This window comes from Scardinius erythrophthalmus, assembly GCF_964197995.2.
Source record: "Scardinius erythrophthalmus genome assembly, chromosome: 20".
NCBI lineage: Eukaryota > Metazoa > Chordata > Actinopteri > Cypriniformes > Leuciscidae > Scardinius > Scardinius erythrophthalmus.
Window position 1 is genome coordinate 35,280,650 of NC_138240.1, and position 24,294 is coordinate 35,304,943.

Consider the following 24,294-nt stretch of genomic DNA (forward strand, 5'->3'; position numbering starts at 1 on the left):
TCTTTGTAGCCACCATTTCAGTCCCGCGTGTAGTGAAGCTCACATCACCGAACGTGTCATTGATGATGTAAAACTCCAGACGAGTTTTCTCGCGTGCGTAACACGTCTTGACTGTCGTACAGTCTGACATTAATGACGACTGAGATCCTACAGTGTGTCATGGCTTACAGCGATGATCACGTTCGTACAGTCTGACAAGCAACACTCGTAAAGGACTATTATATATCGCACAGTGTGGAACTGTGAACGGAAATGTTCGGGAAAGTGATTTTGTGTGATGATATACCCACGCAGTGCTGCTCAACAGATGCCAATAATGTACAAATCTTGAGCCATTAATGTTAACATGTACAGACAACAGTGGGAAATGTTTCATTCTCATTTTCAGTGCACAAACTGTCTTCAGTGAATGCCTTTAATTTAGCAAGCGAATGAAAATATGTTTTATTTTTCAATTGTTTTGTTGGGCTCTTTGTTGAAGCGAACCACTTGGTTACCATGGAAACACACTGTCTTTGACTCTCAGATGAAGATGAATGTACTGTGTGTGTTGCAGGTACAGTCGTCTCCATCAGACAGCTCAGTGATGAGCAACTCTCCTCAGCGCATTCAGATCATCTCCACTGACCCCTCCATCACGACCCCGCAGAGAATACAGGTTCACACACACACACACACACACACACACACACACACACACACACACACACACACACACACACATGCATGCTTTGTCATGGATGATGACACATTCACACACACACTGTCTCTCCCACAGATAGTCACTGACCAGCAGACGGGTCAGAAGATTCAGATAGTGACGGCACTGGACTCAAACACGGTTCCCAAACAGCAGTTTATCCTGGCATCACCGGAGAGCTCTAGTGCCAAACAGCTCATCTTTGCCACTGCTGACAGTCTGGTGCCCGGACGAATCCAGGTATGAAGTCACACACTTCAACTGTGGGCACGTTTATTTTTTACTATATGGAGGTGACATAAAAATTATTATTATATACATTTTTTTTTTCACCATCTTCCTTTGTTTATGCTACTTTACAAGTGAAACTGTAAAGTGAATGTTTTTTTTATTGTTCTACTCTTGTCCCAGACTTTATAATAGTAAAATCCATCATGAAAAGCTGAATTGTCACACGCAGAGTGCCATTGGCCGAGGGGAATTTCCCTGCTTCTGCTTTGGATAAGGCAGCGCTATTTTAACTAAATGATAGATGCTATTTATACTGAGTGTAAAGAGGAAAAAAATGCTTTCTTTACATGTGAGTGCATTTGAGTGTTAAATGATGTTTACACTGTGAATTTTTTTGCACTAAGTGCAAATAGTTGTTAGATGTTATTTATTTAGTTGGCAGGTTCTATTCGCACCCCAGTGTATTGTAGTATATTTACATTTGCATTTAGTTATTTAGCAGACGCTTTTGTCCAAAGCGACTTACAATTTAGGACTAAGTTAAGCGAGTCTTTGTGAAGAGGCAAAAACAACGCAAGAAGTGCTCAAAATACAAAGTTCAGGCATTGTTCAGAGTAGCATAAGCCCGGTAAATATTAACAGGATATATAAAAAGCATAAGCCCGATATATTATAAAACAGTCAAATAATAACAACATATTCAGTGTCTATTAAAATCATAAATGGATGCTTCTCCTTACCCTTACACACTATTCTATACCTGTTAGGCACTTTATTTCCACTTTTTCTAACTTTTTTGTAATTTTTATTTAAAATAAACTGATATGCTGTGGAACAAGGGAGAATAATGAGTTTGGAAAAAGGCAAAAGTGTCAAAAGTTAGTGTTACCGTTTTAATATCCACGCCACTGATCCTGTTATCAGCGGGATTCTTATGTATTTTTTTCTGGCTTAATCAGACTACTGGTGGGCGGAGTTAGTGTAAATAGCATCCGTCAACAAGGCATGCTATTGGTGTACTCGGTGTAAATAGATACTCGCACGTTTTGATAATCTGGTCATTTCTTTTTCTTCCCCGTTATATCACCGCTTCTGGTCAGACGGGATGCATTTCCCATTTCTGACAGAAGATTGTGATTTAAGTTTCCCTACCAGCATGTTAAAACATGCATTACTGATTTTTTTCCGATTGGAACGGTAAGTAATTTGATTAATATTGTTATTATTTTAATCTAAAGTTTATAAAAGGCAGGTCAACAGATTTATAGCTATTGCCATGCTCAACACACATGAGGTCTGATTATCTATAGTCAGCGCAACACACTATCGCTGTCGTCACTCTTTCATCAAACTTTATTTCATTTTATTTTCAGTGTCACAAACAGCCTAGATAGATTTTTTAGGAATTTTAATATCTCACGAGGCTTGTAAATTGTATAAATAAATGCCGTCATTAAGTTATTTGTTAAAAAAGTATTTAATTTATATCATTCAAATTAAACAATTATTTTCTGTATGTTTACTGTTCACTTTAAATGAGTTACTCTCTAAGGATCTAAGTGCAGAAGTCTTTATTAGAAATAAACTCAAAACAGAATCTCAGGAACAGAACAACCAACATAAAATGACGTAGAACTGACAAAGAACTGAAACCAACACAGGGCTTAAAAAGACAGCAAACTAGAGGGGTTAATTAACTAAACAAACCTGAACAGAACTAAACCAATCAGTTACCATGGTGACAAACACACTGGAAAAGTGAGAGAACTTAGCTAATAAACAAACTGAAAACCAACCTAAAACATACAATTCATTTCATAATTTGTGTACAATATATGGAGGTGAATATTTGGCTTAAATCAATCAAACGATCAGATGATCAGTTGATCCCTCCTAATTTCGTGCCTTTAGCAGTAAATCCGTTTTATGACAGTTGATAAAGATGTTTTAAATCATTGAAAACATTTAGAAATGTAAATACATAAAATAAAAATTGGAAGTGCTAATATTCGTCTGTCGCCTCCAATTATTGTATTGTACTGCCTCAACAGCACTTTTACAATGTGAGATGGACCTGTATTTATAGTCCCGATACTGGCTATCAATGTGCATGACGGTAGCTACAAAGTGTAGAATAAGTTAAGGATAAGAACTGTAAGTTAAACAAGTTGGTTATATCGCAGAGCTGTTTATGAGAAATCTTGAGCACATAAAAAATAATAAAAAACGTACATTTTAAGAAGGTTTACTACTGTTGGGACAAGCATTCTGAGACATATGCAAAATACCCGCGTTCTTGCGAAATGATTGGCCTTTTCGTTTGTCCTTGTTTACGTAATGCCCCGCCCCCTCAGTGTGTCTGCAAATCAGAAGCGGGGAATGTCAGGGAATTAGATTAAAAATAAATCAGGTTTTTTTATTTTATGTACATCATTGTTTAGGTTTTGTTTTAATGTACGTACAGTATTTAGAAAATAACATTTTTTCATATTAATTCGAGTTATTTTAAAATTATAATTATAATACATGTTGTATGTTGTGTTTTACACAAATATAAGTAGGCTAAACACTTAGCAGTTTTAACGATTTAATGTTTTTATGTTTCCACTGTTCGATCGCGCCCGTGCCTCTCTCTCTCTGACACACACACACACACACACACACACACATTCCAGCATCGCAATCTTGACATCGCAGCCTGTTATTATGCTGCGTTCACACCAAACGCGAATAGAGCGTCAAATTCGCGTCTATCGCGTCTAGTTCGACGCTTGAACATTTTGAATCCATTCGCGCGTCCAAAGCGAATAGGACGCGCGTATAAAGCGAGCGTTTGAAGCGAAATAGACGGGCGTTCAGAGCATAGATGAAAGGGAGCGCGTCGCTCACGTTGCTCGCTCGCGTTAACGGCCCTTGAAGTGCGAGCCTTCGAGATGTAAGTAGCTAAACCAAACAACTGTTGAGGATAAAACTATTAAACGAGTGACAGAAACAATCAGTTTGCAAAGACTATCAATAAAGCTCAGCTTTGGGAGACTGCGAGAAGAAGAAAGAGATATTGTGATGGAGATGAGATGAAGGGCAGGTATTGCATACTGTGCCCATGAGATTAACATTATTACAATGTATTCCTATTTAACGCATATAATGCCATAATAGTTGTATTGTATAAAATAAATATTAATATTTGTATATGGTCCTTTGGTGCTGCAATGATATTGCATATGATATTGATAATGATATTGCATAACCGACTTCATCTGAGCCGCTTTAGAGCCGTTCACATGTTCGCGTTCTCACGTGCGTTATTTTTACACAGAATCCGATCAATTCACTAACTTAACAATGTTTTATTACCTCGTGTAGTATTGAGAAAAATAACATACTGGAACATACAACCTTTTTTTTGTTTGTTTTTTGTCGTTTTCTCAGCGTAGTCATTTAAAACATAAGAATAATAATGGTAGACCTGTAAAAATAAATTCAATAAAACATAGAGAGAGCGGTAATGTAAAATAGTTGTGGCAATCATCACTCAGTAACTTTTTTTTTAGCGTAGGTTTATTTATTAAGTCAATGTCTTTAGACATAGGCTACCTTAAGTGAACATTAAGCTGTAAAACACTTAGAAAACAATTGAATAAAACAAGGATGTAAAAAGTAACATATATAAAAAAAAAAAAATATATATATATATATATATATATATATATATATATATATATATATATATATATATTATGACCAACAAATCTTGTAATTAAAACATGTAAAATACTTAAAAGCGGCACTATGCAGTTTTGGCAATTTCTTCACTGTTTTCTCGCTGTTTGCTCGCAGGTTTCTCTATAGAGCTCCCCCTACAGCTTCAGAGTAGATATTTGACAACACTGTCGTCAAAACTCATTTGCGACTCTCCCCCCTCCCATCTTCTCCCTCTGGTCATGTGCATTTGTTTTCAAAGAAGCCGGGGAACGCACAGAGCCATGTCCACTGAGGCATGTATGATACACAGAAGGCTAATTTATAAATGAATGTGTGCAGTGCCGTAAAGCAATTTGTTACATCGCAAGACCTGATATCATGCGATACTTCCCCACCGGTGCGGTGAACAAAGGAGTCCGACTGAAGAGATGAGTCCGAGCTTAGGACCCTATGCTAGTAGTATGCCTGATCTAAATCTGTTCTCGCGATAACTTGTACCTAACGTGACCACAAAATTTAAAAACACTATTGTTATTGTGTCATGAAATGTAGTTTTAAGAGTTTTTCAGTCGAGAATGTATTTGTTTAAGCTCAAATATGTTTTTTGTTTATACAGATAGCGCCTGTTCTTTTTACTCAAGGCTAAAAAGCTAGTATTAGCTCAGGTAAAACTCAGCCAGCACGATCATCGGATAATGTTAGCTGTATGCTACTATCTAAGCTAACTAAAAAACACACTAACAACGAGAAATGTTTAATTTCACAATCTATAGCTTCGGTTAAATAGTAGTATATGAAACATACGTTTAAATACATTAATGACTCGTTATAACGTAGTACATACGGCTTCTATAATAAAGTGATTTTGTATGATTTGTAACCAGGCACTAAAGCGATTACCCATAAAACGTGCTTTGAACCAATCGGATTGTTTGGGTCCTAAGCTCGGACTCATCTCTTCAATAGGACTCATTAGTGCACCACACCGGCCCAAAGTTGCAAGGGTGGTTTTTCCGCTCAAAGGCGCTAGGGGGAAGCGAGACGGCCACCATTCAACCGGAAAAAAGTCATATAACCATTCCAATGACTGCAAAGCTATTCAGTTAAAGCTAGGTAAATTAAGCTAAAAAAAACTGCATAGTTCCCCTTTAAATGTGTTTTAATAAAATGTGAACAATTACCTTACATGTGATGAACTCTGCTGCCCTCTTGTGTAAGATTTTTATAGCCACCAAATTGACATATTTACATATTACTCGTAAAAAAAACTCGATATTGCGAATACATGTTTGCTTCTAAAATAAAATAACTGCTTTAATTTGTCATTGCACTAATGTAAAAAAGTCTGTGAAATATTTATTGTCAGGTGATGAATAAAGTTGATGAAAAACAAACACAGACATGAATAGAACAGATCAAAAACAAACTCCACTGGTTTATAACACTAGGAGAACAAGCAGTCGCTGTGATGATGCAAATGTTATAATCATTCCTGTGATGTTACACTAAATATCATGATCTGTTGGAATGCAAATCAGAGGACCAGAACTAACTGTTGAGAAAATGCTTCATATATTAAATATTCATGTGCTAATGCTTGTTGTTGTGAATAAAAAAAATTATATTTTTGTATTATGTCTAGTTCTCATGAAAATAGAGTACAATCTGTACTAGATCACACATTTCTACTGTTGCACAGTGGGATATATAATGTACTCTCATCTGTGCCCTGGGTTGATCTGTGGGTGTCTAATTGTGCTCTATAAATCCTAACCCTGAATGGTAGTAAGTAATGGCCCTTGCACACTGAGTCCGAAATTCACGTATAAAAAATACATTTATAAAAAATAAATACGACCTCATGTTGTGTCAATCACGTTTGCACACTGCAACTTTCATCCGTCATAAAAAATATCGGATCGGATTCGATTTGCTGTATTTTCCGCATCTGTACCAAGCATTTATGATGTTTTGACAATTCAGAGCCACTGAATGACGAATATGGACTCAGTGTGCAAGGACCTTAATCCTCCTGCCTTTTCTGGTAGTTTGTGACAGATGCCGTGTCAGTGGAGAGGCTTCTGGGTAAAGGGGCAGACGTGAGCCGAGCCCAGCCTGTCGAGTACTGCCTGGTGTGTGGAGATAAAGCCTCAGGTACAAACACGTTCAGTGTAAATAATGACACATTACACAACATTACATATGAGAGAGGTTTATTATATTAGTCTCATTCTCACACTGCACACCTCTGATGCTGAATGTGCATTTTCCTGCATTGCAAGCCTAAATAGTTTGTAAAGACCATGAGTGCCACCATTCTTGATGTTTACAATGCTTTTGGGAAACACAGCCTAGGCCAGTTATAATCTTATTGGCTGACTGCAAACAAAAGTTACAGAGAAAGAACAAATGGTTACACTTTATTTTAAGGTGTCATTGTTACTGAGTAATATTAAACAACTACATGTACTTACTATAGGGTTAGGGTAGGATTAGGGTTTGGTTGAGGGTTAGATGCATGTAATTATGCATAATTTACTGTTATTGCTATGGTAATTACATGTTACATATGTAACAAGGACACTGTAGAATAAAGTGTTACCGAACTAATCTCTGGATTTGGCAAGTATGTGAGGTTCATACTGAATCTTTGAAAGAATTTTTTTTCTAGTAGACTGCTTGATCATTCATGCTTTTAGATGTCTATGTCTGATTTCAGGTGCAAGACAATAAAGATTTACATCACACCTCAAAAGGTCATGCGAAAACAAAAGGAAGTTTTGTTGGTCACTTTAAATGCCAATATCTAGTGCGCAATGATAAGATTTGTCGACCCGAGTGTCACAATGTCATCTGCCAACGATATAGTGGCTAAACAAGGAAGCACTGTAGTTTTAATCAAATATTAAGGGAATAATATGGGATCAGGGGAAAAGGAGTTAGAAACCCTACTCTGCTTCAGGTGCTTTTGTTCACCTGGATCTTCTAGTTTACAGATTGATTTGACCATAACTATGTCCCTGTTTACAGCTGGTATAAAGATGTGTTTCGGCCGATCGGATCACAAGTAGACGAGGGAAACACATTCCCGTTTACACCTGGTGTTTTAATCCGTCTCTTCTGTCCACTTTCAAACACTTCTGTCCTGATTTCTTCGAGGGGAGAGTCTATGGGTGAGGAAATGTTTGGGTTTTCCAGATCTTACGATCTAATGGACAATAAGCACACGTAATTTACACGGAGACGACGGAGAAACACACGGAGAGCATCAGCTTCAGTTTCTGCTCTGACAGACGCGAGATCAGCCGAACGCTGTGAGTGTGTGTTAGAAATCAGGAATGATGAGAGAACATTGAGTTTCATACGTTTTTCATCTTCAAACCAAACTTGAGTCTTCAGCCGACAGAGTTTAAATCCCGCTCTATCACTCTTCCCATAATGTTCCCGCATTAGATCAGTAGACGGAGAGAAGACGGTCTTTAGTGGCTGTTTGAACACATTCGATCACATGAGCGTTTACACTACGAAAGCAATCCGGTCGAATGTGTTTTCTACTAACTCTGGAAGTGGAGAAACTGGACGAGCTCAAAGTGTTTTAGACCCGTTTACTCCTGTATTTAGAGTCCACCCATGATCTGATCGACCAAAACACATCTTAATACAGCTGTAAACAGGGCCAAACTATGTTTTTACATGTGAGTTTTGGATTATATTATATATGTATATGATGTTTGATGTTTTTTTTTTTACATTGATGTCACTGTCTGATTTGTAACATTCTAAATTATAGTCATTATTTTCCCTGGAAGAACATAAAAAAACGTTGATTATGTATGTTTTATTACTTAATAAAAATAAATAAAAATTCAACAAGTTATCACCTTAATATATATATATACCATATCTTCAACATTAACATTTTTTATACACCCTTACTCCAGTCCATTTTCAGTGAAACTTAAAACACACACAATACTCAAAACCTTCATTCACCCGTCTCATCTGTGTGTGTGTTTGTGTATTTGAAGGGAGGCATTACGGGGCCGTCAGCTGTGAAGGCTGTAAAGGCTTCTTCAAGCGAAGTGTGCGCAAGAGTTTGACGTACAGCTGTCGCAGTAGCCAGGACTGTGTGGTCAACAAACACCATCGCAATCGCTGCCAGTTCTGCCGTCTCCGCAAATGCTTGGAGATGGGCATGAAGATGGAGTGTGAGTGTTTAAAACCAATTTAGACCACATGATCGTGTGCCTGAGAGCATTAACTTGATCTGATTTTTTTTTTACATCCCTCACGCCCGTTTCACACATACTCCGTTTGCAGTGCGTATGCGGTGCGTATTTTTTTCCGTACCCATGTTAACAGGTTAGAGCTTTCACACTGCTCACGGATGCAGTCCGGCGATCCGTTCCAGTTGCGGTGCGTATACAGCAGTGCAGCGATCGTTTCCGCACCGAGTCTATTTTTGCTGTGCTGCACGCGCTGAATTAAAGTGACAGTGCATGTTTCGTGGTCAAAATGAACAGATTGACCTAAAAATGTAGCAATTTCACCATAAATGCGATTAATTAAATAAAATGTAGTAATCTCAACATAAATGTATTTAAATACTTTTTTTTTTCACTTTAAGACCGGGGTAAAGCAAGGAAAGCTACAATTTACCTCAACAAGGTGACATAATGAACAACACTTGTCTCATTCGTGGAGGTGGAAAAACAAGTTCTTTGTGATATGCAAGATTGATATTGTATTCAAATTTAAATGAAAAAGAAAAGGCATGAGAGTCAGCTGTTTTTGTCAATTTTAAGTTTTAATTTAAAATGTTTGCGATTTAATATAAAGTACATGGTTAAATATTTGCCCACTTGCTTGAGCAACTTAATATAAGTAAAAGTAATCCATTGAATAATAGGCTGACGTTGTTTAAATTGTGTTTAAACGTGCGTCTGTTAAAGAGTGTATATGCGTACAGAGACAATCGGAATGCTGATACGTTAAGACCGGGGTAAATCAAGGGAAAATACCATTTACTTCAATAAGACAACATAATGAACAACACTCGTCTCATTCGTGGAGGTGGAAAAACAAGTTATTAGTCACATGCAAGATTTATTGTATAAAGATTTAAAGGTCCCGTTCTATGCCCCTTTTCACAAGATGTAAAATAAGTCTCTGATGTCCCCAGAGTGTGTATGTGAAGTTTGAGCTCAAAATACCCAACAGATCATTTTTTACAGCATGTTTAAATTGACATTTTTTGGGGCTCAGAAAAACGAGCCGTTTCAGTGTGTCCCCTTTAAATGCAAATGAGGTGCTGCTGGACGACACAGGGGGCGGAGCTTCATGAGCTCGCGCTCAGTCTGTCAGGACAAATTCACCTCACGGAATGATGATAATATCAGAAACTCTCAGTAACAGCGTTCATTTCGAGTCGGACAATAATGCCTACAGAGTCAGATTGCTGTATAGAGATGAAACAGGTATAGTTTAGTAGTTTAATTACGGTTATTATAACGTATTTGTCATCTGCTTGTAGGCTATGTATCCATTATTTATTAATAGCCCACAAGTCTGCTGTCTGAATGATGATCAAACATGTACTGATGAGTTTAATAAAGTTTATTGTACATCACACAAAAGATGAAGCGTCAGTTTTACTTCAGAAAATCACCGTAAGAGCTGAGTAAACACAGTAGGCTAAGTTATAAGAAGTGCGCAAGTAGCCAGTAGAGTTGAGGGAGCATTCCTGTGGGCGGAGGTTAGTCAAGAAACGGTTCTGGTGATGTCACTAATGCAGGATGTAGAGGGGTGTAGTCCAATCGAGCCGTTTTTTGTAGTCAACTTCTGTTAAATAAAATATCTCGCTTGGCATTGAACTTTGAGCTTTATAATTTTACAGATATTATTTATGCTCTAACAGCAACATTACACACTAACTAAAGTTTGAAACATGGAATCGCATGCAACGGGACCTTTAAATTATGCAAAAAAAGGCAAGGGTATGAGTCTGCTGTTTTTGTCAATTTTAAGTTTTAATTTAAAATGTAGGCTATGCGATTTTAATAGTATAGCCTACATGGTAAAATATTTTTACCACTTATTGCTTGAGCAACTTAATATATAATTATATAGAAGTAATGCATTTAATAATATGTTGTTTAAATTGTGTTTAAACGTGAATACGTCTATTAAACAGTGTATATGTGTACAAAGAGAATCGCAATGCTGACAAAAAAAACTTTTTTTAAAATAAAAGTTGCTGATAACTTCTGGATTTGAAATACAAATAGTGAGTATGTATTTGTGGTATAACAGCAGCGAATCAGTTACGCACTGCAAACGCAGCATATGTGAAAGCACTATTGCGTGTGCTGCTCCTGCACTGCATACGCACTGCAACACGCACCGCATATGCACTGCACACGGAGTATGTGTGAAACGGGCGTTAACCATCAAAATTGTGCTGGAGCTGTGAACTGATCTCAGAACTGGCCATGTTTACAGAAATGTGAGACAAACATTGATGTACAGTCTGTGTTTGATGACTATGATGCTAAACCTTCCCACAAACAAACATAGTACTCTTCGAGCGTATTGTTATCATGAAGAAATAAATTATGACTTTTGTGGTGCAAGAATACATTTTAAAGAGGACCTATTATGTCCCTTTTCAAAGTCTTGGTTTTGTTTTTGGGCTCTACTAGAACAGGTTTTCCTGCTTGAATGTTGATTATTTTCCTCATATTCTCCATTGTTGCGGCTCCTCTCTTCCCAGTCTGTCAGTAACGCTCTGTTTACTTCCTGTCTCTATGAAGCCCCTCCTTCTGAAAAGCACACTGTGCTCTGATTGGTCGGCTGGATCAGTGTGTTGTGATTGGTCGAGCGCTTCGAGTGTGTCTGGGAAATGTCCCGCCCCTTTCCATAACCCCCAGTTTAACACACTACTAACTCACTCAACCAGGCCCCGCCCCTTTATTATGCGCATTAATTATTATAATGAGGAATATTGCGACGTGTTCCCGGAAGAAACTCAAGACTACAATGGAGGCGTTTCAGGAGTTCAGAAACACTGACACTGATATAGAGAAGAACTATATCATGCTTTGCAGAAATTTGTCATGCTCAAACAGCAACATCACACACTATAGAGAGCTGAACATGGAGAAAAAGCATAATAGTCTTCAAGTGGACTTCAGGGCAAAAATAAAATGGCACAAATGTGTAGATTGTGGCGCCTCTGAATGTTTCATAATGACTTCGGTGCCTGAGTCTTCTGACGGCGTGTTATGTGTTACTCCTACAGCTGTACAGAGTGAGAGGAAACCCATCGACCTTCCCAGAGAAAAACCGGCCAACTGTGCAGCGTCCACTGAGAAAATCTACATCCGGAAAGACCTGCGAAGTCCCCTCATCGCAACACCAACCTTCATCTCTGAGAAAGACGCTTCACGGTGAGACTTACACCAGAGGCTTAGCTTCAAAACAAAGCTTACATGAAGATCATTCAAAGAAGAATGAAGGATTTAGTGTAGTACTTCAATACGGCACAGTAGGTGTATTTATGTCATTTGATGACTTATTTCGGTTTCACTTTATTTTGATGTTCCCTTTAACACATTCTGTTGACTATAAGTAACGTTGCACCTACATGTCTACTAACTCTCATTAGAGTATTAGTAGAGTATTAGCAGACTGGAAGGGTTAGAATAAGTTGACATGTAGTTGCAAAGTTACTTATATTCAACAGAAGGGACCATCAAAATAAAGTGCTACTCTTATTAGTGGATTTTAGGCACTTTGGATTAAAGCATCTGCTAAATGAAGACGTGTGTTTTGATCATGATTTCATCCTCTGTGCAGGTCCAGGCTGTTGGACTCTGGGATGCTTGTCAATATCCAACAACCTTTAATACAGGCTGATGGCACATTACTATTAGCAACAGACAAAGTAAAAACATCTACATAAGTTCTCTGTGTCTGTCAGTCTTTTCTTATGGGTTTTGTGTAGTCCAGTCCAAGCAAACCTTGGGGTTTTTATTGCTATGAAGTAAAAAAAAAGTATTATAATTTTACATATGTGAACCTGGATCACAAAACCAGTCATAAGTCACACGGGTTTATTTCTGGCAATAGCCAACTATATATTGTATGGGTCAAAATTATCGATGTTTCTTTTATGCCAAAAATCATTAGGATATTAAGTAAAGATCATGAAGATATTTTGTAAATTTCCGACCGTAAATATATAAAACATTTGTTTTTGTGAGTGAATGCTGCACAATCGTGAACATAAATGAACAACTTTAAAGGAGATTTTCTCAATGTTTAATTTTTTTTGCACCCTCAGATTTCAGATTTTCAATAGTTGTATCTCGGCCAAATATTGTCCTATCCTAACAAACCATACATCAATGGAAAGCTTATTGATGATGTAAGAAGATGCTAAAAAATGGACCCATGTAACTGGTTTTGTCGTCCAGGGTCACATATTATAAACATTCAGAGGAGCTGTATCTTTATGTTTTATTATTTGTTGATCAGGCGGAGTCGGGACAGGGTGATCTGGGGACGCTGGCGAATGTGGTTTCGTCATTAGCAAACCTGAACGACTCGCTTAGTAACGGAGAATCGACAGACGCTCAGCTGGAGGATTCACCCAGTGAAATCACACGGTGTGTTTTTAATGCAGATTATACAAGTGTATGTGTTTGCACAGTCAAGAGATGTGAAATTATAGTATTCGTTAAAGAAATGTCACCTCACACTGCAAAAAATGATTTTGTCTTGTTTCCAGTCCAAATATCTGAACATTCTTAAATCAAGAAGCATTTACTAGATGAGTAAAATGACATAAGATATTCCATCTTGTTTTCATAAACAAAATCATAAGTGAGTTTTCGCTTAAAACAAGCAAAATGATCTGGCAATGGGGTAAGAAAAATAATCTTGTTTTCCAATTGAATTAAGATAATTTTGATTACCCCATTGCCAGATAATCTTGATTGTTTTAAGCAAAAACTCACTTTTTTTTTCTTCTTTTTTTAGAAAACAAGATTTCTGTCTCTTTTTACTTATCTGGTAAATGCTTCTTGATTTAAGAATGTTTAAATATTTGGACTGGAAACAAGGCAAAAATACAAAGTAAGAAAAGCATTTGTTTGCAGTGCAAAATGAAAAATCAGTGTTTACACAAAATTTTACCATTATGTATTTTGTTTTATACACGCTTACTCCAGTTCCTTTGCCATTCGTTTGCTCTTTTGTCTTCCTATGTTTTTGGACTGAGTTGAAGAGCTCATTTCTCACTGTACCATTAAAACAAGGTCAGAATGCATTTAATGTTTGTGGTTGTTTCTGAGTGTGATGTGTTTGGTGTTGCAGTGCCTTCGACACGCTGGCCAAAGCCCTGAACCCCAGTGATGTGGCGGAGGGGCGGAGCTTGTCGCAGGTGGACGGAGGGGGCGGAGCTACAATACAGGTGATCAGCAGGGACCAGATCACACCGCTCATAGAAGTCGAGGGACCTCTGCTTACAGACACACACGTCAGCTTTAAGGTGTGTACACGGCATTCTCACACTCTTTTGCTAACAGTCGAAATTAAATTAAAAAAAGGTTAAACTTCATTTTGATAGTTCACATTAGACATTTTACAACTACATGTCAACTAACTCTCAAGGGACTATTAGTAGACTGTTTAGGTTTGGGTTGTACTTGCAAAGTTAGTTATAGTCAGTAATAAGTCTGTTGAGGAGCATCACACAGCAATACAGTGTTAGCAGATATCAAGCAGACAGTCTGCTAATACTCTAATGACTGCTAGCTGACATGTAGGTTCAAAATTACTTATAGTTAGTAGAATGTTAGTAGAAGTAGAAATGTTACAAAAACTACTTTCTTAGTCCATGTTCCAGATCTTCGATCCATCAGTGCACTTCAAGAAAAAAATGTCTTTATGCAGGTCTTAATTCACCCTTCATGCAAATTAGGGCCTTTAAAAAGGTCGTAAATCAGGGCAGATTGTCATAAAATCATGGCATTAAATGTTGTTTGTTTATAAAAAAAGTATATATTCTTGTTTTCCAATACAAATATCTAAACATCTTTAGATCAAGATACATGTACTTGAGAAGCAAATGTGAAAGGAAGTCTGATCAACATGAAGTGAGTTTATGATTAAAACAGGAACAGATCTCTGTCAGGCTGTTCCTTTGATTTTAAAGCTGATTGTTCTTGTTTTAATCATAAACTCACCTCATGTTGATCAGTTTCACAGAAAACAAGACTTCATATTTGATGTCGTTTTGTATCTCCAGTAAATGAATCTTGATTTGAGAATCTTTAGACATTTGCACTTATTATTTGCATAATGTTACCTGTAACAAATTCAGGTTTAACTGTAGTAATAATGCAAAAACTTATACACTTCACATCAAATTTATAAAAAAAAAAAAATGTATAAACCTTGGCAAAAAGTTTTATTTGAGAATTTCAAAAAAAAAAACATTAAAATCCTCATCTTAAAAGTAAGTAAAGCCTCTCCATAGAGAGCTATACAGGCATCTAGTGGTAAACCCATGCAATAACATGTTAAATTAAGATGGCGCTAATCTGACTTCAAAAAAATGGATTTAAAAGGCCCAGTCTCTATATTAATCTGAAATACTGCAATACTTGAAGAAATATAAAAAAAATAGAGAAAAAAAATTGTTTATTATTTTCAATGGCAAAAATTAACCATAAATATTGCATAAATATTAATTATTATAATTAAATATTAAGTACCATCAAATCCTCTCAAAATACAAAAGAAAAAATATTATTGAACAAAAATAAATTGCATTGGGTTTTAGGGTGGAGGAAGTTTCATTTTTAGGTGTCCGGTCACTTCTGACGGGGAAGATAACGCGTGTGACTCCGAAACGAAGAGCACCCGAGGGTTAACTGAACTGAGCTGAATAACGACTGAGCTGATTTATAGTTGTTGAAGTTGTTCATTTATAATATAATGCAACATTGACTCTTGTTCTTTATAATGTAAAGCTGTATTTTATAAAGTGCTGTATAAATAAATAAATATAGTATGTGTGAAAATATAAAGTTTCTTAATTGCAGATTTTGCTATTCTAAGATAAAAATACCCTTCTGCTTTTGTAAACGCTGAGAGAAACACGAGTTTGATTCTTCTCTCTCTCTGTAGTTGACGATGCCAAGCCCGATGCCGGAGTATCTGAACGTGCATTACATCTGTGAGTCTGCGTCACGCCTGCTCTTCCTCTCCATGCACTGGGCGCGCTCTATCCCAGCATTCCTTGCTCTCGGGTGAGATTTATATCGCAGGGTTCATCTTTACACTTGTGCGTGCGATCTCTCAAGAGTATGTCTTTTCTCTCTCTCAAGTCACTTCAAAATTGCTTTTTTGGCACGACTGTAAATAATATTTTCCAAAGCTTGGAATACATACTAGAATAATAATAAAAAACATCAAAATAATAGAAGAAAATATTATAACATAACTTTAATTTAAATACATTTACACTCTCTCTCTCTCTCTCTGTGTGTGTGTGTGTGTGTGTGTGTGTGTGTGTGTGTGTGTGTGTGTGTAGGCAGGAGTGTAACACGGCTCTGGTACGAGCGTGCTGGAATGAGTTGTTTATTCTGGGTCTGGGTCAGTGCGCTCAGATCATGAGTTTGTCCACTATTCTCGCTGCCATCGTCAATCATCTGCAGTCCAGTATCCAGGACGGTATGCTTCACTTAAACATCAAAATTAAAAATTATTTTCTGGATTGCATAGGTCAGAAAGTGCAAAGTGAATTAAAAACAAGTGAACAGGAGCAAACGTTTAGGCACATTGCTATCTTCAGTGCTCACTCTGCAACACACATTCACCCTTTTGTTGATGAATTAGCAATCAGGGGTCATCAGCTGAAATTAATGATCGCAAGTGTAACTCTAGCACAGGTGGAGCTCCAAGAGTCTGATAACTGGCATAATGTCTACAATGTCTAAAGATCAGTGAAAGAGTGTTTGGTGAGATATGTAGACAACTATTTTACAGTAGTAATCTTCAGCGACTGACAGTAATATCCAGTGGTGCAAGCTACTCAACTCTTTTGGAAATTTAGCCGTTTTGAATTGTTTGTTTCAATAACATTTAAGCTGCAATAAATATTAACACAATTCCATTATCGAGAAAGTACATAGAAACCAGTAAAAATACCCAGTATCTTAGAAAAGTTTCGCTCAACGTAATTTAATCTAGTAGATTGCACTATTTTTTTAATAGAATTACAGTAATGAAAAGCAAAGAAATTAAGTTTATAAGAGAAATAGAATTTTGTTATCTAAATCTAGATAGATAGATAGATAGATAGATAGATAGATAGATAGATAGATAGATAGATAGATAGATAGATGGTAAATGGATAGAAGAAATAAATTCAGAAATGAGTGAAGCTTTAGTGGAAATAAGTGGAAATTAGTGCAGCTACTGCAGTTGCAATGGTAAATTTCGCCACGCATTTCAAACATTTACACTGAAAAGTTTAAAGGAATTTCTATTTCCTGTTTCTTTACACTTATTTCAAACTTACAATTAGATTAAAAAAAAATGGCATTAAATACAGTCATAATATATGTGTATAATGGGTTAAAATGGTTAGTGTGTTCTTAAGAAACGTCTGTGAATCTAAAATGGCTGATGTCAGGAGCATTGCAGGAATAAGTTTCCTCTGTTAATATGTTGCTGGAACTGAACTAACAGCGGATCTCCTCTCAGTAGACAAGCTATCGAGTGAACGCATTAAACTGGTGATGGAGCACATATGGAAGCTGCAGGAGTTCTGCAACAGCATGGCGAAGCTACAGACTGACGGGTACGAATACGCCTACCTAAAAGCCATCGTCCTCTTCAGTCCAGGTACAGGTGCTCTCAGCTTCACACAGCCCTTCAGCATCTGAAGCAGTTGTAATACACACTTATAAACTCTTTCTGCACAAGATCATCCAGGGTTGAGTAGCTGTGGCCAGATTGAAAAGTTCCAGGAAAAAGCGCAGATGGAGCTCCAGGATTATGTGCAGAAGACCTATCCTGATGACACCTACAGGTCTGCTCCATATTTCCTCCACAGAGGAAATGCCTCTTCTGGCCTCCAGTGCTTCTCTTACTTAGTACTTTTGTCTTGTTTTCAGTCCAAATATCGAAACATTCTTAAATCAAGAAGCATTTACTAGATGAGGAAAATGACAAAGGAAATTATATCTTGCTTTCCGATAAAAAACAAACAAATAAAAAGTGAGTGAGTTTTCGCTTAAAGCCCCACTATGTAGGATTTCCGTTTTGGTCAACCAACCAGAGTTGCTGTGGACTACTTGTATTTAACGTTACTGTCGTAAATACCATTCACACAGAGCAGACTCTTCAATGACGGCCTGATCCCTTCCGCCCTCTATACCGGTCCCTGTTCAGTCTGAAGCTGTAACGAGTGGAAATAAGGTGTGGCCCCTTTAAGAGCTGCGCGCGCCCTGTTGAACTGTCAGCAGTCTGTATTGTATGTGCGCCTTGAACACCTCGTAAGCGGGTTGTTTCTGTTTGATGCTCATTCTTGTCCTATTTTTGTCTATCAAGTAATGCTGTGGACGGTAGAATATGTGACAGACAGTTACACAAGTTCAATTGGGGAAAAAACACAACGCGTTACAAATTGTCGAACATCGAACAAGCACAGCTAGCCTCCGAAGATGTCTACTAATCTAGAAGATCTAAGTTACTAATCCATCAACAAGAACTCCAGGTGCTTTTTAGCTCACACCAACGAGTGAAAGCTTGTCCGAGTGACATACAATATAAGCAATATACTTACAAGTCCATCAGCATGTGAGGACTTGTTGGGGGAAGTGAGGTAGCCTATGCCGTAAAGCAGTGGAATTTTGTAGTTCTTTTTGTGCTCGGGTAACTACCCAAACCCCGAAGTTTAAAAGTACGAGTAAAAGCGATACAGACCCCGTCAGGCTATGGCAGACGTGTCATTCAACCTATTTTAAGTCGATGTACCATCACAAGGGTCTTGGAAATATATTATGAAGGTTGAAAAACGACTTTAAAACAAGCTAAATTATCTGGCAATGGGGTAAGAAAAATAATCTTGTTTATTTTCATCATTTTTATTAATTTATGTCATTTTACTTGAAACTGAGAGTGTGTGGAAACTCCCACACACTCTCACTACTTGCAAATGAGTGGGCCTATCACAATTTTATCAGCAACGTTTCCGTCACGACGTTCATCAGGCACATATGATCAGGTTAATATGCTGGTCGTGATGAATGTCGTGAGAGCGAAATGTTGCTAATAAAATTGTGATACTCATTTGCAAGTACTGATAGTGATAGTGTGCGGGAGTTCTTTGTTTTTTGTAGAATTTTTGACCTACTTATTTGCGCACTGATCACCAGCAGGTCTGCGAGGGTGTCTGCTAATTGATTTTACTTATCTAGAAAGTGCTTCTTGATTTAAAGGGGTCATATAATGCCATTTTTGTACAAGCTTATATGATTCTTTAGGGTCTAAATGAAAAGTTTGTAATATACTTTAATTAAAAATTCTCATTAGTATTGTAAGAAAACACTAATTTTACCTGGTCAAAAACAGCTCTGTTTTCAGCACGCCGTTTAAGTGCATGTGTCTTTAAGTGAAAATGAGCTTTGCTCACCCCTCTGTTCTGTGCGGACACCGTTTCTAACACAATAACCATAACGCGTTGTTCATTATAAACGTGGGATTATGAATTATATTGAGAACGTCGTACATAGAAAACATGCCGTAATGTACCTGAGTGTAAACCTTAGCCGCATTCATCGTGAAGCGTGCAGCAAGTGATTTGCAAAGATTAATATAAATATTAGGGCTGTCAAACGATTAATCGCATCCAAAATAAAAGTTTGTTTTTACATAATACATATGTGTGTATGGTGTATAATTATTTTCTATATATAAATACTCACACATGCATGTATATATTTAAGAAATATTTGCATGTATATACTGTGTATATATATTTATATTATATATAATTTATATTATATATAAATATTTTATATATAAATAACACATTTTCTTAAATAAATATATGCATGTGTGTGTATTTATATATAGAAAATAATTATACTCCGTACACAGACATAAATTATGTAAACACAAACTTTTATTTTGGATGCGATTAATCGCGATTAATCTTTTGACAGCCCTAATACATATTAATATAAAGGTTAATAAAACGTTACACTCGCTTCAGTTCTTCTGGAGGTGCAGCAGGAACACGAATAGTTGGTACCGATCCTTTTTTCAGGAACAGCTTCTTAGTAAAACCAGCTTTACTGACCCTCGTGTGTAAAGCTGTCTGGTGTGAAATGATTCGCGCAAACATGAAAGCATGGACGTTGATCGTGGGGAACCGCCGCGTCAATGCTTTGGGAATATTCCATCAAAACATCAATATGACTGCTGTGTTCCTTATTACACCCAAGAACAGAACGCCACAATCGCTTAGACGCCATTCTTCTCCAGCATATCAATGCACTATGATGACAGACAGCTCGCTCACGAGCGAGGGCGGGTCTGTGTTGAAACGCTGCTGTCAATCATAATCGTGGGAGGGGCGTCCGACCGGCTTGATTTGAGAGAGGGTAAAACATATAAGGAGATAAAAAAAAAACCACTGGATGGATTTTTATCATTATATGATGGTTGTGTACAGGCACTGCCAACACACATTTCAGTTCAATCAACTTGTAAAAGTGCATGTACCATTATATGACCCCTTTAAAGCAACACTATGTAACATTTTTTACCTTAAAATAATGTTTCCAAAATCGTTTCAGTGGTTCATCAAGTAGTAACGGTGAACGGCTTTGCGGTCCTTTATCTGCTATAACTACACTGTAAGATTCAGATCGGGTCGCGTTTCTGTAGTTCTAATGAGACATAAGAAAACTACAAATTTGACTTGCTTTACGTCAAGCGTTACAATAGTCATTATTTAGTTTTTCTTCGTTTCTGATGTCACAATACATCACACTTTCATGAAATCAGGCAACATACTCTACCTTGTCTGTGGATATTCTCAGAGATATCCGGATTAATGTAGACGTAGTGTGTGTTAATTGTCTGATTTGCTGATGTCTCTCATTAACTGCTGATTGATGTGTCAGGTTGGCCCGAATCCTGCTGCGTCTGCCAGCGCTGCGGTCGATGAGCTCCAGCATAACCGAGGAGCTGTTTTTTACAGGCCTTATCGGCAACGTACCGATCGACAGCATCATCCCATATATCCTTAAAATGGAGACCGCGGACTACAACAGCCAAACGACAGGCCTCGCTGTGTGATCATCACCCCTCGCATACAACCGACCAACAAGCTCTACCTCAAGAGGAGCTGCAACAAGTGAAAGCCTTTCAGTGCGTGGCCGACCGTTACCCGAGACATATCGTGTTGTAGTTTACAGAAAGGTGCATTATGGGACTTTGAGTTCCAAAGACAGGACATTTGCCTCAAAAATTAAACAAATGCCTTTCTTTTTTTAAACCATAATTTAAAAACAGTCGAGCACTTCATGATGATTCCACTGGATACAATCCAAGACGACATTTTCCAATTATTTTGATTTTTTTTATGACTTATGAGACAATATCTACAGCCATGGGCTGTTGAACGATCCTTTCCCGTGGAAGACGCGATCCTCGATTGAATGTAACCGTTGATATCAAGACTGGATCCCTGAATCTAGGTCACATTTTACAGTTCAGATCTGGTTTAATATCTCTCCATCATAATGCAGATATTGATATGAATGGGAATATTCTGCTCATGTTTGCTCTGTACTGTCACTTCTGCCGTCATGACAATCAGCTTCTCCTCAATATCCTTTATTTATTATTACACTGAGTCCAACTCTAAAGTCCATACAAATGTAGATCAGAAATCATCTGTGTTATTAAATGACATATTTGATCTGTATCTTTATAGCACTCGACCGCTGCTGCCATGTACAGACGGTGTCGTTTCTGGTTTCAGATGTGATATATGCACAACCATGATGGTTTAATGCAATTAGATTACTAACATGCTTTAATTTGCAGATCTGTGCACATAGACTTTGTCATTTTGTCCCGGTTTATAGCGATTGACATGCACTTATTTAACAGGATTCTTCTGAGACAGAACTATATTCACCTGGGCTATATTTATTTGGGTTTAAAATCAGCAGAAAAAGTAAATATACTTGAACTTCCAGACTATGTTAGCCTGACACATTATTGGTTAGTCACATTGTTTTTTATGTCCAAACTAACTATTAACAGATAAACCACACACTCCCACTGTGACATGGTGAAGCATGTCAGGTCAGTGTATATTTAACCATTAACGCCATATACTTGTGAGGTGAAATCTGCCCAAAATGTTCCTTGTGTATTTGAAAACTCACTAAACTGGTGGTTTTGCATCTGCATGCTTTGCTAATGCAAGCAAGACCATTTTGGGCTTAACTCTGAACATGTTTGAGTCTAAATAAATTTATTGTGAATCAAGTAAAAAAAAAATTGCTGTTGAATAAAGCTGAAAGTATACTTCGTTTTTTTACGCGTACGAAATCTCTCGCCATGTGAATATCTTTGTTTTATTTCATGCTAGAGTTGTACAAATAAGGGTACTAACTTTCTAACCTCTTCGCACAATCTCTCGTCTGTAGGCCTCCAGTGTCGCTGTAGTTGTTCTGGTCTGTTCTGTTTATGTTTATGCGGTTTTTCTTTGATTATCTTGTGAATCGACGCCCTCAGGGCAGGGTTGCCACCTTGTAGATAAACTAATTACTGCAACAACAACAACAAATTAAATGCGGGTTTAAGGTACGCGCCACATACTCTTCGGTGGTCTCATTTATAAAACTGTACGAAGGATCCTTACTAAAAGTGTACCTGCGTCTGAAAACCAAAAATGGCGTACAGCAAAAAATATTCAGACTTATAAAAGCGGCGCAAAATTCCCTTTATAAAGTCAAGTCAAGTTTATAAACCCCAGTCAGAGGAAGAATGTGGCACATGCGTCTTTATCCCCGAAATAACCATATATGGAGCCTATAATGCATCGTTTTACTATGCATATCATCATCTGCATATCATTTGCATATTCATCTTCGTGTTACCATGTTTAACGGTACAAGACATTAGGAAAATATGAGATATTGATGTGCGTCACTTTACATTGCTAAAAATCATTTAGTAGCCTATCTTGTTTTTGAATTAATAAATCAAATAGTATAAAATACATTTCTTAAATTCATATCTTTTCCACTGGACAAACAGTATTTTTAATTGCTTTATATTTTTAATGGAAACAGAGAGGCCTTACTGTGCATTATTGAGTATTTCTGCTACGTTCACATCACGTTCTGCTATTATCATGCGCTTAGCAAACATTAAAACACAGCATGCCACAGGAAAAGTGTATAAAAGCATCGCATCCACTACTAATACTTCTATTTATTAGAATATGATTTTTTTTGTAACTTCTTGGTAATGATTTCATGTAATTTAAGTGCTTAACTCCATTAATGAATGGAATATTTAATCTAAATATGTATATCAGATGTTAAACATAGTTTAAATCCTTTTATTTATTTAAACTGTTATTGTGCACATGCACTGTATTTATGATTATGAATATTAAAGTGGTTTTCCTTCATCAGTCCCTCAGATCTCCATCGGTGTCTCCAAACGTCTCCAGATGTTGGTACGCAGGATCAGAGATTACTCACAGATGCACATTCTCCCGTATGTTTGTTAAATCACATCTCATGTGTGTGAAGTGGCGTACGGCTCTATCAGGGCCTGTTCTGTGCCACGGTTAGAAATGAAACCCCTAATGATGATATTCGTGGCACTGTACCTTCGCATACGCGTAAAGAGTGAAGTATACTTCGGCCTTCTGATGTCCATTGACAAGTATATAATTATAATAAAGAGAGTGTATTCAATGAGCATACAAACATTGACACTTTAATCATTAGCAATGTCAAAATGAATCCAGTTCTGACCTCTATAACAGGAGAGGTTTGTTTCACACAAGGGTTTATCGTTGTTTTACAATTCATCGCTACTTGGTTTCATTGATTATGTCCAAAAGAAAAAAAATATTTATTGTTTGAAAAGCATGACCCGTTTTTTATATGCTTTTAGCACTGGCAGACAATTGTTTTAAACAAAACTGTGGATGTATGTTAAGATGCCTCAAGTTTTTGATTTCGATCATCAGTGTCTGGTTTATAGGTGTTGTAAAGCCATGTTGTAATTCTGTTTTCATCTGTGAGACGATAAGAAAAGCTGTGCATGAACTAGCTTATGAATTTTATTAAATTCTATACTGATGTGGAGTTTAAATGTTGTTGTTGGGGGGGGGGTATTTACAGTGCATTTAGAAAGTATTCAGACCTTTTTATTTTAATTTCTTATATTTTGCTCTGCTGTAACCTTACGCTAAAATGCTTTAAATTAATCTAGAGTCCATAACTCATAACAAGTGACAGCTAAACCCAGATTTATGATAACATTACAGGTTTTTTTTTTTTAAGTCAGACCATTTGCAATGAAATTTGCAATTCATC

General features: G+C 37.1%; 1 protein-coding gene across 3 annotated transcripts in view; it reads left to right on the forward strand.

The window, feature by feature from the left end:
- Nucleotides 1-24,067, forward strand: part of nr2c2 (nuclear receptor subfamily 2, group C, member 2) — a 31,753-nt gene extending 7,686 nt beyond the window's left edge. For 2 of the 3 annotated variants that reach the window (XM_081349908.1, XM_081349910.1), the window contains 13 exons: nucleotides 557-658; nucleotides 779-940; nucleotides 6,685-6,790; nucleotides 8,665-8,844; nucleotides 11,937-12,084; nucleotides 12,494-12,581; nucleotides 13,175-13,305; nucleotides 14,015-14,189; nucleotides 15,833-15,954; nucleotides 16,239-16,378; nucleotides 17,417-17,554; nucleotides 17,636-17,741; nucleotides 20,845-24,060. In XM_081349908.1, coding sequence (XP_081206034.1) covers nucleotides 557-658; nucleotides 779-940; nucleotides 6,685-6,790; nucleotides 8,665-8,844; nucleotides 11,937-12,084; nucleotides 12,494-12,581; nucleotides 13,175-13,305; nucleotides 14,015-14,189; nucleotides 15,833-15,954; nucleotides 16,239-16,378; nucleotides 17,417-17,554; nucleotides 17,636-17,741; nucleotides 20,845-21,019 — 1,773 coding nt within the window. In that variant the 3' untranslated portion in view covers nucleotides 21,020-24,060. Of the gene's footprint in view, nucleotides 1-556; nucleotides 659-778; nucleotides 941-6,684; nucleotides 6,791-8,664; nucleotides 8,845-11,936; nucleotides 12,085-12,493; nucleotides 12,582-13,174; nucleotides 13,306-14,014; nucleotides 14,190-15,832; nucleotides 15,955-16,238; nucleotides 16,379-17,416; nucleotides 17,555-17,635; nucleotides 17,742-20,844 lie in introns of all 3 variants that reach the window. The other variant, XM_081349909.1, reaches the window with a different exon arrangement.
- The last annotated feature ends 227 nt before the right edge of the window (nucleotides 24,068-24,294 follow it).